Consider the following 12307-nt stretch of genomic DNA (forward strand, 5'->3'; position numbering starts at 1 on the left):
TTGTGTCCTTGATAGAGGACTTAAATGCGGAGAAGAACCTTCTGGCCAACAACCTTCCAACCGGTTGGTTGTGCGCCCTGTTGACGCTGAGGTATCCTACTCGCGTCTGCCAGTTGAGGTGGTTCCTCCACCGATGCGACCCAGTGTGGGTTGCCAGTCGCACGTTGACGTTAAGCGACGCTCGGAGGTGGTTGTTGACGTTCAGTGTGTCACTAGGAAGACGTTCAACAACCAGCAGAGGTGACTTGTTGTGACGCAGTGCGTCAACCTCAGCAACCCGGTAGGGTGTTGACTGCACAACCCAGACAGTCTAGACAGTTTCGGGTTGACGCTGTACTTCCTCGCGCACCCATGGTGGTTGACAGTTCACAGACTGTGCAGCAGTGCCATGATATTGCGTCCGGCTCCGTCACGCATCCACCAGTGCGACCGGATTCAGCGAGTCAGACGTTGCCCACTCCGTTGCCGTTTCCTCATCAGTTTCGGATGAGGAACCCTCTGATGAGGACGTTGCTGAACAAGACGATCAACCCCCAGCCCTGCTATCCATCCAGAAGATGCTGAAGAAGGAACGCTGCCCAGTCAGGCTGTGGATGAGTCTGGTAGGGACACTGTCATCCGTGGATCAATTTGTGTCACTAGGAAGACTACACCTCCGTCCTCTTCTATACCATCTAGCTTTTCACTGGAAAAAGGACAAGACGCTAGAAGCGGTCTCGATCCCGGTTTCCGGAAAGATAAAGTCTTGTCTGACTTGGTGAAAGGACTATATCAACCTTAGAGAGGGTCTTCCCCTGACTGTTCAGACTCCCAACCACGTTCTCTTCTCGGACGCATCGGACGTAGGCTGGGGTGCGACATTAGACGGTAGGGAATGCTCGGGATTATGGAACTCGAGTCAAAGGACAATGCATTTCAACTGCAAGGAGCTACTGGCAGTACGTCTGACCTGGAAAGCTTCAGGTCTCTCCTTCAAGGCAAAGTGGTGGAGGTGAACTCGGACAACACCACGGCTTTGGCGTACATCTCCAAGCAAGGAGGGACCTACTCTCTGACATTGTACGAGATCGCAAGGGACCTCCTCACCTGGTCAAAAGGTCTAGACATTTCACTAGTAACGAGGTTCATCCAAGGCAACTTGAATGTCATGGCAGATTGTCTCAGTCGGAAGGGACAAATAATTCCAACAGAATGGACCCTCCACAAGGATGTATGCAAGAGACTTTGGGCCACCTGGGGCCAGCCAACCATAGATCTCTTCGCAACCTCGATGACCAAGAGGCTCCCAATATTTTGCTCACCAATCCCGGACCCAGCAGCAGTTCATATAGATGCCTTTCTACTAGATTGGTCACATCTAGATCTATATGCATTCCCTCCGTTCAAGATTGTCAACAAGGTACTGCAGAAGTTCGCCTCTCACGAAGGGACAAGGTTGACGCTAGTTGCTTCCCTCTGGCCCGCGAGAGAATGGCTCACCGAGGTACTTCGATGGCTAGTAGACGTTCCCAGAACACTTCCCCTAAGGGTGGACCTTCTACGTCAGCCACGCGTAAAGAAGGTACACCAAGGCCTCCACGCTCTTCGTCTGACTGCCTTCAGACTATCGAAAGACTCTCGAGAGCTAGAGGCTTTTCGAAGGAGGCAACCAGAGCGATTGCTAGAGCAAAGAGAACATCCACCCTTAGAGTCTACCAATCGAAGTGGGAAATCTTCCGAAACTGGTGCAAGTCAGTATCCGTATCCTCGACCAGTACCTCTGTAACTCAAATAGCTGACTTTCTCTTATATCTGAGGAAAGAACGTTCTCTTTCAGCTCCCACTATCAAGGGTTACAGAAGCATGTTGGCATCAGTCTTTCGTCACAGAGGCTTAGATCTTTCCAACAATAAAGATCTACAGGACCTCCTTAAGTCTTTTGAGACCACGAAGGAGCGTCATTTGGTTACACCTGGTTGGAATTTAGACGTGGTACTAAGATTCCTTATGTCAGACAGGTTCGAACCGCTACAATCAGCCTCCCTGAAAGATCTCACCTTTAAGACTCTTTTCCTGATATGCTTAGCCACAGCTAAAAGAGTCAGTGAGATTCATGCCTTCAGCAAGAACATCGGATTCTCATCCGAAACGGCTACATGTTCTACAACTTGGTTTTCTAGCCAAACACGAGCTGCCTTCTCGGCCTTGACCAATTTCGTTCGATATTCCAAACTTATCGTATGGTTGGAAATGAACTAGAAAGAGTCTTATTTCCTGTAAGAGCTCTTAAGTTCTATTTAAAACCTTTACGAGGCCCGTCTGAAGCTTTATGGTGTTCAGTTAAGAATCCATCTTTGCCTATGTCAAAGAATGCTTTATCCTATTTTATCAGACTGTTAATACGAGAAGCTCATTCCCATCTGAATGAGGAAGACCAAGCTTTGCTGAAGGTAAGGACACACGAAGTTAGGGCTGTCGCAACTTCCGTGGCCTTTAAACAAAATAGATCTCTGCAAAGTATAATCGACGCAACCTATTGGAAAAGCAAATCAGTGTTCGCGTCTTTTTATCTTAAGAATGTCCAGTCTCTTTACGAGAACTGCTACACTCTGGGACCATTCGTAGCAACGAGTGCAGTAGTGGGTGAGGGCTCAACCACTACAATTCCCTAATTCCATAACCTTTTTAATCTTTCTCTTGAAATGTTTTATTATTGTTTTTGGGTTGTCCGGAAGGCTAAGAAGCCTTTCGCATCCTACTTGATTTGGCGGGTGGTCAAAGTCATTTCTTGAGAAGCGCCTAGATTAGAGGTTTTGATGAGGTCCTGTTGTATGGGTTGCAACCCTTGATACTTCAGATCCTAGGGGTCGCTCAGCATCCTAAGAGGATCGCGAGGCTCCGTAAGGAAGACGTACTTAAAAAGGCAGAGTAATTGTTCAAGTCGACTTCCTTACCAGGTACTTATTTATTTTATGTTTGTTATTTTGAATAACTGCTAAAATGAAATACAAAATACTTAGCTCATAATAATGTCAACATGTAATGCTGGTCTCTACCCACCCCCTGGGTGTGAATCAGCTTATATGATCACCGGCTAAGTTTAATATTGAAAAATGTTATTTTTATTAATAAAATAAATCTTTGAATATACTTACCCGGTGATCATATATTAAAGGACCCTCCCTTCCTCCCCAATAGAGACCCAGTGGGCCGAGGAGAAAATTGGTTCTGTGTTGACATGGAGTACTTGAGTACCTGCTCGACAGATGGCGCAGTTGATGTACACCCCCACCTGTATAGCGATCGCTGGCGTATTTTGTCCTTAGGTTTTTCTGTCGGGCAGCAGAGCTGACAGCTTATATGATCACCGGGTAAGTATATTCAAAAATTTATTTTATTAATAAAAATAACATTTCTTTGATCCAGCTTATGAAAAGCAGCAACCTCAAGGTAAAAAAGTAACCCAGCTGTAATTGTCTAGCTAGGACTGGAGTAATCATTTCCCACGTAGTCTTCTTCTGGGACTGGATCTCACAGAGGCCACATGATTGTGATACCTTTGAAATATTTTTAAGTGGATATGCTGTATAGACAAGCTGTAACTTAAATTGATGTCATAGATCCTGTTCATGTCGAGTTCATGTCATTTTTACTGTAGATTTTCCTGAGAGTTCATTTTATAAGTGAAGAAGATTTTGATCATGGTGAAGCTAGCATATTGGGTGCAATTATATAATCCAGAATCATTTGATGCTTAGCTGAAGCAGAAGGTTGTCAAAGAAGTTAAGAGGAAGGATGATTTAAATAGGTATGAGACATTAGTAGCCATTACTTTGTTCTGTAAGTTCTCGCTTTAGTGTAAAAATGTTTAGCGACCAATCAGATATTATAGATATTTAGTTTCTTGGCATTGACCTGTTCTTAACCTCTGCTGTTCATTAGTAATATTAACTCTTGAAATGGTTGTAGACTAATAGGGTGATTTCCCCTGTTTGAGACCCTATGTTTATAGCATCCTATGTTTCCAACTAGGGATGTAGCTTAGCTAGTAATAATAATTACCATGAACATTCTCTTTTTAGTTTATGTGGTGATTTCAGAATTAGTTTTACTGTACCAAAAATCCATTTGGAGGTATTCAAAACTGTCAAAATGTGATTTTGTGGTACTAAAACTTAAAAGTTAAATTTTTTTCTTCCATCAGATTAATACAGAAATGAACAACCAGATACCTTTCGCAGTTGTGGGCAGCACCGATTTTGTACGGGTTGGTAACAAAATGGCTAGGGCTCGACAGTATCCTTGGGGAACAGTTCAAGGTTTGTAGTTTTATATGTAAATATTTTTGTGTATTTTCATGACCTCAAACCATTGGTTAACTTGAACTCCAACTTCTCTCTTGCTTCACGTTCATCAGAATTATTTTGATTAATTTTCCCCTGAGTTCCTTTCATTACTCTTTTTAAAATGGCAAACTTATTAACACTTAAATTGAAAACCAATAATTTCTCCATATTGCACAATGTCAGTTCCTCCAACCCATTGATGATGATAAGAACAAAAACCATCAGTGTGTGTTTATGATTTTGCTAAGGAAAGGTAAAGGTATGGAAGTGACATTGCTAAATAAAGATTAAGTGAGAAATGTGCTATAAACCAAAGCATTTTGCAGTGAAGGAAAGAATGTTAAAAAGTATTAGTGCATGAAGTTTAGATATTAGATTTATTATTTATAACTAAGCTACCAGTTTTATTCAGGCAGTAAAACCTGCAATGTTAAAGACTAATAGATTACAGTACTGCTAAGAGTTACAATTGGCTTAGGCTATTTTACTCAATCTTAGCTTGTCATCGAGTTTGCTACATAGTGTTTTAAGTGTAAATTTATATGAAACTATTATTTATTTTTTGCTGAACTGTTAATAAATATCTTCTTTTCCCAGTTGAAAATGAGAGCCACTGCGACTTTACAAAGCTACGAGAGATGTTGATCCGAACTAACATGGAGGATATGAGAGAAGTAACACATCAACGCCACTATGAGCTGTATCGCAAGAAAATACTTGAAACTGTAAGTTGCAGACCTTTGCAGAATTATAATGATTTCACTAGGGTATCGGAATACTGAAATTAGCCATCACCTAATTTAAATTGTTACGGCCTTCACAATTTTTAAAAAAGTAAATGCTTGTAATAAAATTATCCTTCATGAAATTGAAACAATAGGCATGACAGATGAATTTAGTTGTATTTTTCACTTCATTACTCATGTGAGGCATACAATAATCCCTCCTGTACCTGTGCTAACAGCTCCAGGGAGGTTGTGGGTAAGGTGGAAATGCATGTATAGTAGTGGCGAGTAAGATGAAAATATCCACAAGATGTGCTTATGAACACAATACTAAGAAATGGAATAAATGTATCAAGTGTTATTTCTATTATACAGTATAACTAGCAAGCAAAATTCAAAATAAATTCTTCAATCCTCAACAAGTCAACTGGTATTTGCACTTAACATTGTATGGGCAGGAACAAGTACTTACTGGTTTGCACTAATTAAAGTTTGGTTATACAGTAGGTGAATAAGGCTATGTGAGGAATTAATCTTTTTGAGCGATGCCACTTTTCTTTTTATTATGAAAGTATTTATAAGCAGAATACTTCAAGATTTTGTCAGGATTCAAAAGTTAAATTGGGTAAAGGTGTATTTACATAGGCAAATTTTTTGGCATCATTTGCTTCTTACTCCCAGATTAGTATTAGGTGTTTTAGCTATATTTCTTAGTTTACCCAATATGTCTTGAAATTAGATTAAGTTGAATATTGTTTGCATAGTGAAACAGTGGTTCCTACTACTGTGAACAATCTCTCTTTATCATTACCTCTGCCAACAAAGTTGGAAGGAGGTTATATTTTCGCCGCTGTTTGTGTGTGTGAACAACTTCCTGGCCACAATTTCCCTCATAGTGAAACTTTCGGGGATTAATTATTATGTTAAGACGTGTAAGCGATTCAATTTTGAAAGTCCTTAGTCAAGGTCAAGCAAAAGGTCATTTGTGTTATTAACTTCCTGGCCACAATTTTACTCAGAGTATTGATACTTTCAGGGATTAATAGTTATGTTGACATGAAAGTTATTCTATTTTAAAAGTCCTAAGACAAAGGTCAAGATCGAACAAAAGGTCAAGAAATAAGCTGCCGTGGCAGAGGTCTGCGCTCTACTTAGTGCCCTTCTAGTTATTATTATGTTTTCCTAAAGTTTTATTATTATTATTAACCCTTTTACCCCCAAAGGACGTACTGGTACGTTTCACAAAAGCCATCCCTTTACCCCCATGGACGTACCGGTACGTCCTTGCAAAAAAATGCTATAAAAATTATTTTTTTCATATTTTTCATAATTTTTTGAGAAAATTCAGACATTTTCCAAGAGAATGAGACCAACTTGACCTCTCTATGACAAAAATTAAGGCTGTTAGAGCAATTTAAAAGAAATATACACCAAAATATGCTGGGAAAAAAGTAACCCCTTGGGGGTTAAGGGTTGGAAATTTTCAAAAAGCCTGGGGGTAAAAGGGTTAATAGCTAAGCTACAACTCTAGTTGGGAAAGCAAGAAGCTGGAACCCTTGGACTTATGCCCAAGGGTTCCAACAGGGAACAATAGCCTAGTGAGAAAGAGAAACTAGGAAATAAATAAACTGTAAGATAAGTAATAAGTAATTAAAATAAAATATTTTAAGAACAGTGATACCATTAAAATAGATATTTTATATATAAGTTCATATATAAGCTTTAAAACTTAAAAAAAAAATAACTGGAAGAGAAATAAGATAGAATAGTGTGCCCGAGTGTACCCTCAAGCAAGAGGTAAAGTCGAAAATGTTGGTATTATAACTTTCACCCGTTATAGGCTTTATAAGATAATCCTCTTACTAAAAAGTTTTATGCTTTGTTCCTGTAGATGGGATTCACTGATGTCGGCCAGGACAACCAACCCGTAAGTTTCCAGCAAACATTCGAGCGGAAGCAAGTTGAACACCGAGTGGAATTACAGCGCAAAGAAGATGAAATGAGGCAAACATTCGTTCTTCGTGTCAAGGAGAAGGAGACAGAGTTAAAGGAGGTTGAGAAAGAGGTCAGTACATTAGACAGGAGTGGGAACAAATATTTCTTTATTAGAACAAGTACAGAGTCCTCAACTTACAAACTTAATAGGCTCAAAGCTGTTTTTACATTGAATTCTGTTAAATTTTGGCTCGGGGTAGGGTTCCCCTAACCTATATGCCTATGATTTTCAGCTGCAAAAGTTAACAAATAGTCCCATTTTATGTTGCAATTGTCATCTTGCTTACTGCTTTAGATTGTATATTGTTTTATCAGTGTTTCATTATGAACTTATGATAAATATCCAAGATATATTTCAGTTGAATTTGAATTTGTAAGATGAGGACCATCTATATGGCTTTCTTTTCTGGAACAGTTTTTTGCATTTAACCTAAGTCAACAAGGACAACATTTGAACACTGATTTTGGGAATTTTCACATCTTATTAATGACTATAATCCCCTTTTAAAAAAGATTAGTTTTCAATTTTGCCAACCATTATTTACTTAAACTAATTCCAAAAAAAAATACTCGTGAGAATAGGGTATTCAGTGATCTTAATTCATATAGTGATAGCCTTCTTTGGCATGGAAAAAATTGGACAGTACCACCATATGAGCATTTTATCACGTCTGTTTTGTTTCAGCTATACACAAAATATGACCAACTTAAGAAGGACCATGCAGAGGAAAAGAAAAAGTTCGAGGATATGAAAAAGAGGTTGGACGATGAGAGGGCCGAGTTTCAGAAACGTAAACAGCAGGTGGCGACGCAGCAGTTAACTCACCACACACTCACTCTGGGGAAGAAGATGAAAAAGTAAAGGTAATAAATATCAATGTTAAAATTGTCATAAAACCACAGCTGTTCAAATGGAATTTTGAATGTTCTTCCTCGTGGTTTTCTCCCTCGTTCACTTCTGGTGATATTGAAAAACCAGGATGAAAGATGAATAATGTTGGTCAGTGGAAAGGCAAAGTCTTCATCTTATTAAACAGTGTTAACCAAAGAAACCTTTCAGTTTTGTTTTATATATCAACTTAGCTGTATTTTTGTATCTTAGTAGTTTCCAGCCTTGAGAAAATATATTTGATATTTTATAATAATATAATTTGAATTCTGTCAGATGTAAATAGGTGTGCATATGATGTCCTACATGTAAATAAAGTAATTTAGTTCCAGCTACTGTGATGTGTGTACATTTTCAGTGGATTTTGAATGTAAACAAAAAAATTGCCCTCATTTCATGAGTTCTTGTGAGTCTTTTCTTTTCTGCCGGGACCAATGCACAGCCACAAGTGAAAATATCAAAACTATCTTGAATATGCAATGAAAGAAATCTCAAGGCTTATTGAGAAACTTGTGCATATGTACACTTATATGTTTGAGGAAAGAAATATGATAAAGAGCTTTAATTTTTTCTCAATTCTTTTTTACGTAGAGGCCTATATAGTATGTAAGGCATGCTTACATTACTGAAATCTATAAAGCATAATTTTTTTACCATTTCAAAATATTGCTTGAATTTGCTGAATTCAGTGGCATTCTATGTTAAAAAGAACCATGTAGTTTTAAATGTCTTTATTAATAAACTTTTATCTTATGATGATATCCCTGTACTCTTTTGCCTCACACGTGAGTGCTGTTTGTTTCATGTAAATCGAATTGGAATTGGGAAGGACTTTAGATACAGGTCTACATCAAGTGATAAATCTCCAATTAATTGTGTTTCAAGATAATTTATTAGTCAAGACTGGATATGTTTATTCACAGTTCACTTATTTATGATTTACATATTACTGAACAGTATACTGTACTGTACATATTACAATCATTCATACGACACAAATTTTACGCGTCTTAATTGACCAAACAATAATGTAATCACACGACAAATCATATTGTTTAATAGATTTTGTCCGATTGTTATGGGTTTGGACATAATTTCTCTAGGGTAACAAGTTGCAACTTCCATATGTACTGTTAATTTCACCAACTGTTTATAACTTAACACATGCAAAATGTATAAATTTTTTTCCAGCATTGAGACATCTCCATCAGTTCATTTGTTATAAGATTTAACCACTGTACTCCAGCCATGAATCTTCAAGTCTAAGGCGACACACAAGTTCACCCATCTTCAAACTACCACCGCTCGTTACTCACTAACGTGTCTCTTCCATCAACTGCCTTGTGTAGGTGTTATGGTGAATTTTTAATTACTGGGAATACATCCAACCAGCAGATAAAGCTGTGATAATTTTTCAACTTCTGTCAAGACAAGCGAGATATTACTGACAAAGGTTTTCATGTATTTTAGCTGCCACTCATTTGTTTTGTCAACATCCAGTCTTTTTAGATTAGTAAAAAAAATATTTATAGGAAACAAAACACATTCTTTTAATCTTTATTGAAAAAATTATAATACCTTGTCAAGTAGTATCAAAACAGTTTAATGTCAAGTACAGTCAGAAAGATGCAAATAAAATTGAAACTTGCATCAAGTTTTCAATAATTATATTTGTTCCATAATGTGTTCTTTGATATGGACCTCAACAGATAAAATTAAATGAATAAAGTATCAAGACATCAGCATTACAGTTTAAAGAACAAAATATCACCACTAAATAATATATTTTTTGAGCCTTTCTATTTGGAATTCTCATGACAAAAAAAAAACTTAGCTTGATGAACATTTAAAAACACTCTCCCTTAACACTGGTCAAAATATATTAATTCAAACATCAAAATACCATTAAAATATTTTGGATGGTTGAGAAAAATATGATTAATATGATTTGAAGTAAATAAAATTTCAATAAGAATAATCATTACTGTAAAATTATCAATGCCATGAGTAAAGATATTTAAGGTTAAACTCATAAGATTTACAGATTAAAATTTAGTATCCAGAGTACTTACAGGCGACTCAAAAGTATCTTAAGATTAATATACATACACAGTACAAAACTTACAGCAAAACAAAAATAATTATATATTTTTATACATTATTTTTATTACGAGGCCTATATTTAATCCCCCTTGCTTTCATATCACGAACAACAGAGGCTGGTAGACGACCGCTAATTGATATGGCATACATCCCTCGAACACAACGATCTGTTTGGGAGAAAAGGCATTGTAATGAATCATTTAAGAGAGTATAACAAAAAAATATCATTCCACATTACCATGGTCATTCCCAGAATAGAAACGGTGGAAATCAGCCAAAGTTAAAGAAAAAATATCTTGGTACATGTACTCCTAGAGGAAAATATAACGGCACAGTAATAAACTCATCCTGCATCGAAATCATTCTAAGAGACCCAGTCTTTTTAACTGCTGGTAAAACACGACCATTGAACCAGTCTTTGAAAATGGCCTTGGCTTAAGTCTGAAATTGCCTACTGTATTACATTACCCCATAACAGTAATATTAGCCTATCATTGGCTATCCTGTACCCTGGCATAGTTTCTTCTTCCAAGGAAATGAATGAACGATCAGGCATTTGCCTCCAAAATAAGCCCATCTTGGCAACACCGAAGTTCCAAAGGAATTTTTTTAAACATTCAGGAAAAGCCTTGGCAGTAACAGTATCATGATAGTGTTTTTATTTGTTCTTTAATAGTCGTAAAATAACAAATTTGGAAATAATTTGTATTTTTCCTTATATACAAATTTGTTATTTGTTCCGACACAGATACAAACCTAAGTCCTCACCAACTGGCCTTGGTCATGACCCGGGGTGCTCTCTATTTTATTTCGATCTGTGATCGATAGTAGAAGGGACCCTACCTTCGCTAAAATCAAGTGCCGATATGAGGTAATGCACTGATAGCGGCCTGCTGAAGCTTGTGTGTGAGTGGAACTAACAGTGTGGCTTGTCTTTAACATAGGAACTCTAGTAGAGAACCTATTGTTCTTAAAGACTTACCCAATACCCTCCCTCTAAAAGGTATTGGGGACGTAACAAAGAATTCTTCTATACTTAGGAGGCACAAGGGAAATGGGTCTCGCCTGCAGCGAGGTGAGGTCAGCTATGCTGAGGCTTGCGGAGCTGTTTTCCCCAAAAGGGAGAAGGTGAAAGGAAGAAAGGAGCCAGACATTCTTACTCATTCACCCCAGACTAATCCGGGTAGCCTCAACCCTCTGCTACTTGTCCATCAAGGAGCCTGAGGTGTTTAGATTATTTGTTGTGCGACCACCACAGGACCAATAGAAAAGGTCTCCATGTTCTTGCGGGTTACGTCTTTGCAGGTAGTGGGCCGTGAAGGTCGAATGACGCTTCCACATGCCCACTTAAAGTATCTGCACCACAGAGTAGTTTCTTGAACGCCAGGGACGTAGCAATGCCAGTGACGTTATGAGCTCTGGGTCCTAGGATGGAGGAGAGTCTAGATTAAGAGTAACCTCAACTGCCTTCCGATCCCAGAGGGGAAGGAAATCCTTGAGGTCCTCCTCTTGACCTTCCCCGTGCTGGTCAACAGTGCCGACACACGGGGGCGAGCTGGTATCGTTCTTTTAAGGTAACCCCATAGACTCCTCACTGGGTAAAACCCCAGTTGATGGGTTTCCGGTTACCGAACGAAGATTCTTTATTCAAAAAGGGCTGCACCTAGGGTACAGCATACTCAGAATTGAGTCTTGGCAATCCACTCAGGGACGCCACTGAGGATTATTTCTCCCCGTCTCCTAGGGTAGGAGGTTGGATCATACAACACACTAACTCTCTTGGTCAAAAGCCCAAGTGAGTAGAAAAGGCGTCTTCCGTGTAAGGAAGCGATCTGCTGCTGGGCCTACGGTTCATAGAGAGGGGCCTCCACATACCGAAGGACCTGAACCGCGTTCCCAGGAGGAGGTTGAGATCCGACGGGGGACAATTTATCTCACACTTGCATAAGTAAAGGCATCGATGGGAGAGAATCCCCTTCCATGACATCAGTCACCAAGGACCGAACACTTCGCCTGGAGGACCGACGCTGAAAAGTGTCTGAGGTGCCTAGACATCTTTTCCGTAACCTGATGCGAAAGGCCTCTCTGAGAGGAGTGGTGTAGGATCGTCCCAGGCGAGAAGTTGAAGCAAAGCTAGGATCTAGGAAAGTGTTAGCATGTGGCTGCTTGGAAGATCGCGCCGGGGAGGAAGATCCCTCGGAACTACGTCAGGAGCTGTAGAAGGTCCGGGAACCATTCTGCGGGTTGCCATAGCAAAGCTATTGGTGCTC

At 39.0% G+C, this 12307-nt stretch overlaps 2 protein-coding genes across 3 annotated transcripts in view; one reads left to right on the top strand and one right to left on the bottom strand.

Annotated features, from left to right (window-relative positions):
- LOC137617318 (septin-2-like) overlaps nucleotides 1-9677 on the top strand; it is a 56548-nt gene extending 46871 nt beyond the window's left edge. Inside the window, exons 7-11 of one of the 2 annotated variants that reach the window (XM_068347328.1) lie at nucleotides 4184-4298; nucleotides 4923-5050; nucleotides 6942-7115; nucleotides 7731-7909; nucleotides 9126-9677. In XM_068347328.1, coding sequence (XP_068203429.1) covers nucleotides 4184-4298; nucleotides 4923-5050; nucleotides 6942-7115; nucleotides 7731-7907 — 594 coding nt within the window. In that variant the 3' untranslated portion in view covers nucleotides 7908-7909; nucleotides 9126-9677. Of the gene's footprint in view, nucleotides 1-4183; nucleotides 4299-4922; nucleotides 5051-6941; nucleotides 7116-7730; nucleotides 8694-9125 lie in introns of those variants that run through there. The other variant, XM_068347329.1, reaches the window with a different exon arrangement.
- The window catches only part of spt4 (Transcription elongation factor subunit spt4), a 110040-nt gene continuing 107212 nt past the window's right edge, over nucleotides 9480-12307 (bottom strand). The window contains exon 6 of the mRNA XM_068347333.1: nucleotides 9480-10204. Within this exon, the coding sequence (XP_068203434.1) occupies nucleotides 10086-10204 (119 nt within the window). The 3' untranslated portion in view covers nucleotides 9480-10085. The remainder of the gene's footprint in view (nucleotides 10205-12307) is intronic.

This window comes from Palaemon carinicauda, chromosome 23, assembly GCF_036898095.1.
Source record: "Palaemon carinicauda isolate YSFRI2023 chromosome 23, ASM3689809v2, whole genome shotgun sequence".
Lineage (NCBI taxonomy): Eukaryota > Metazoa > Arthropoda > Malacostraca > Decapoda > Palaemonidae > Palaemon > Palaemon carinicauda.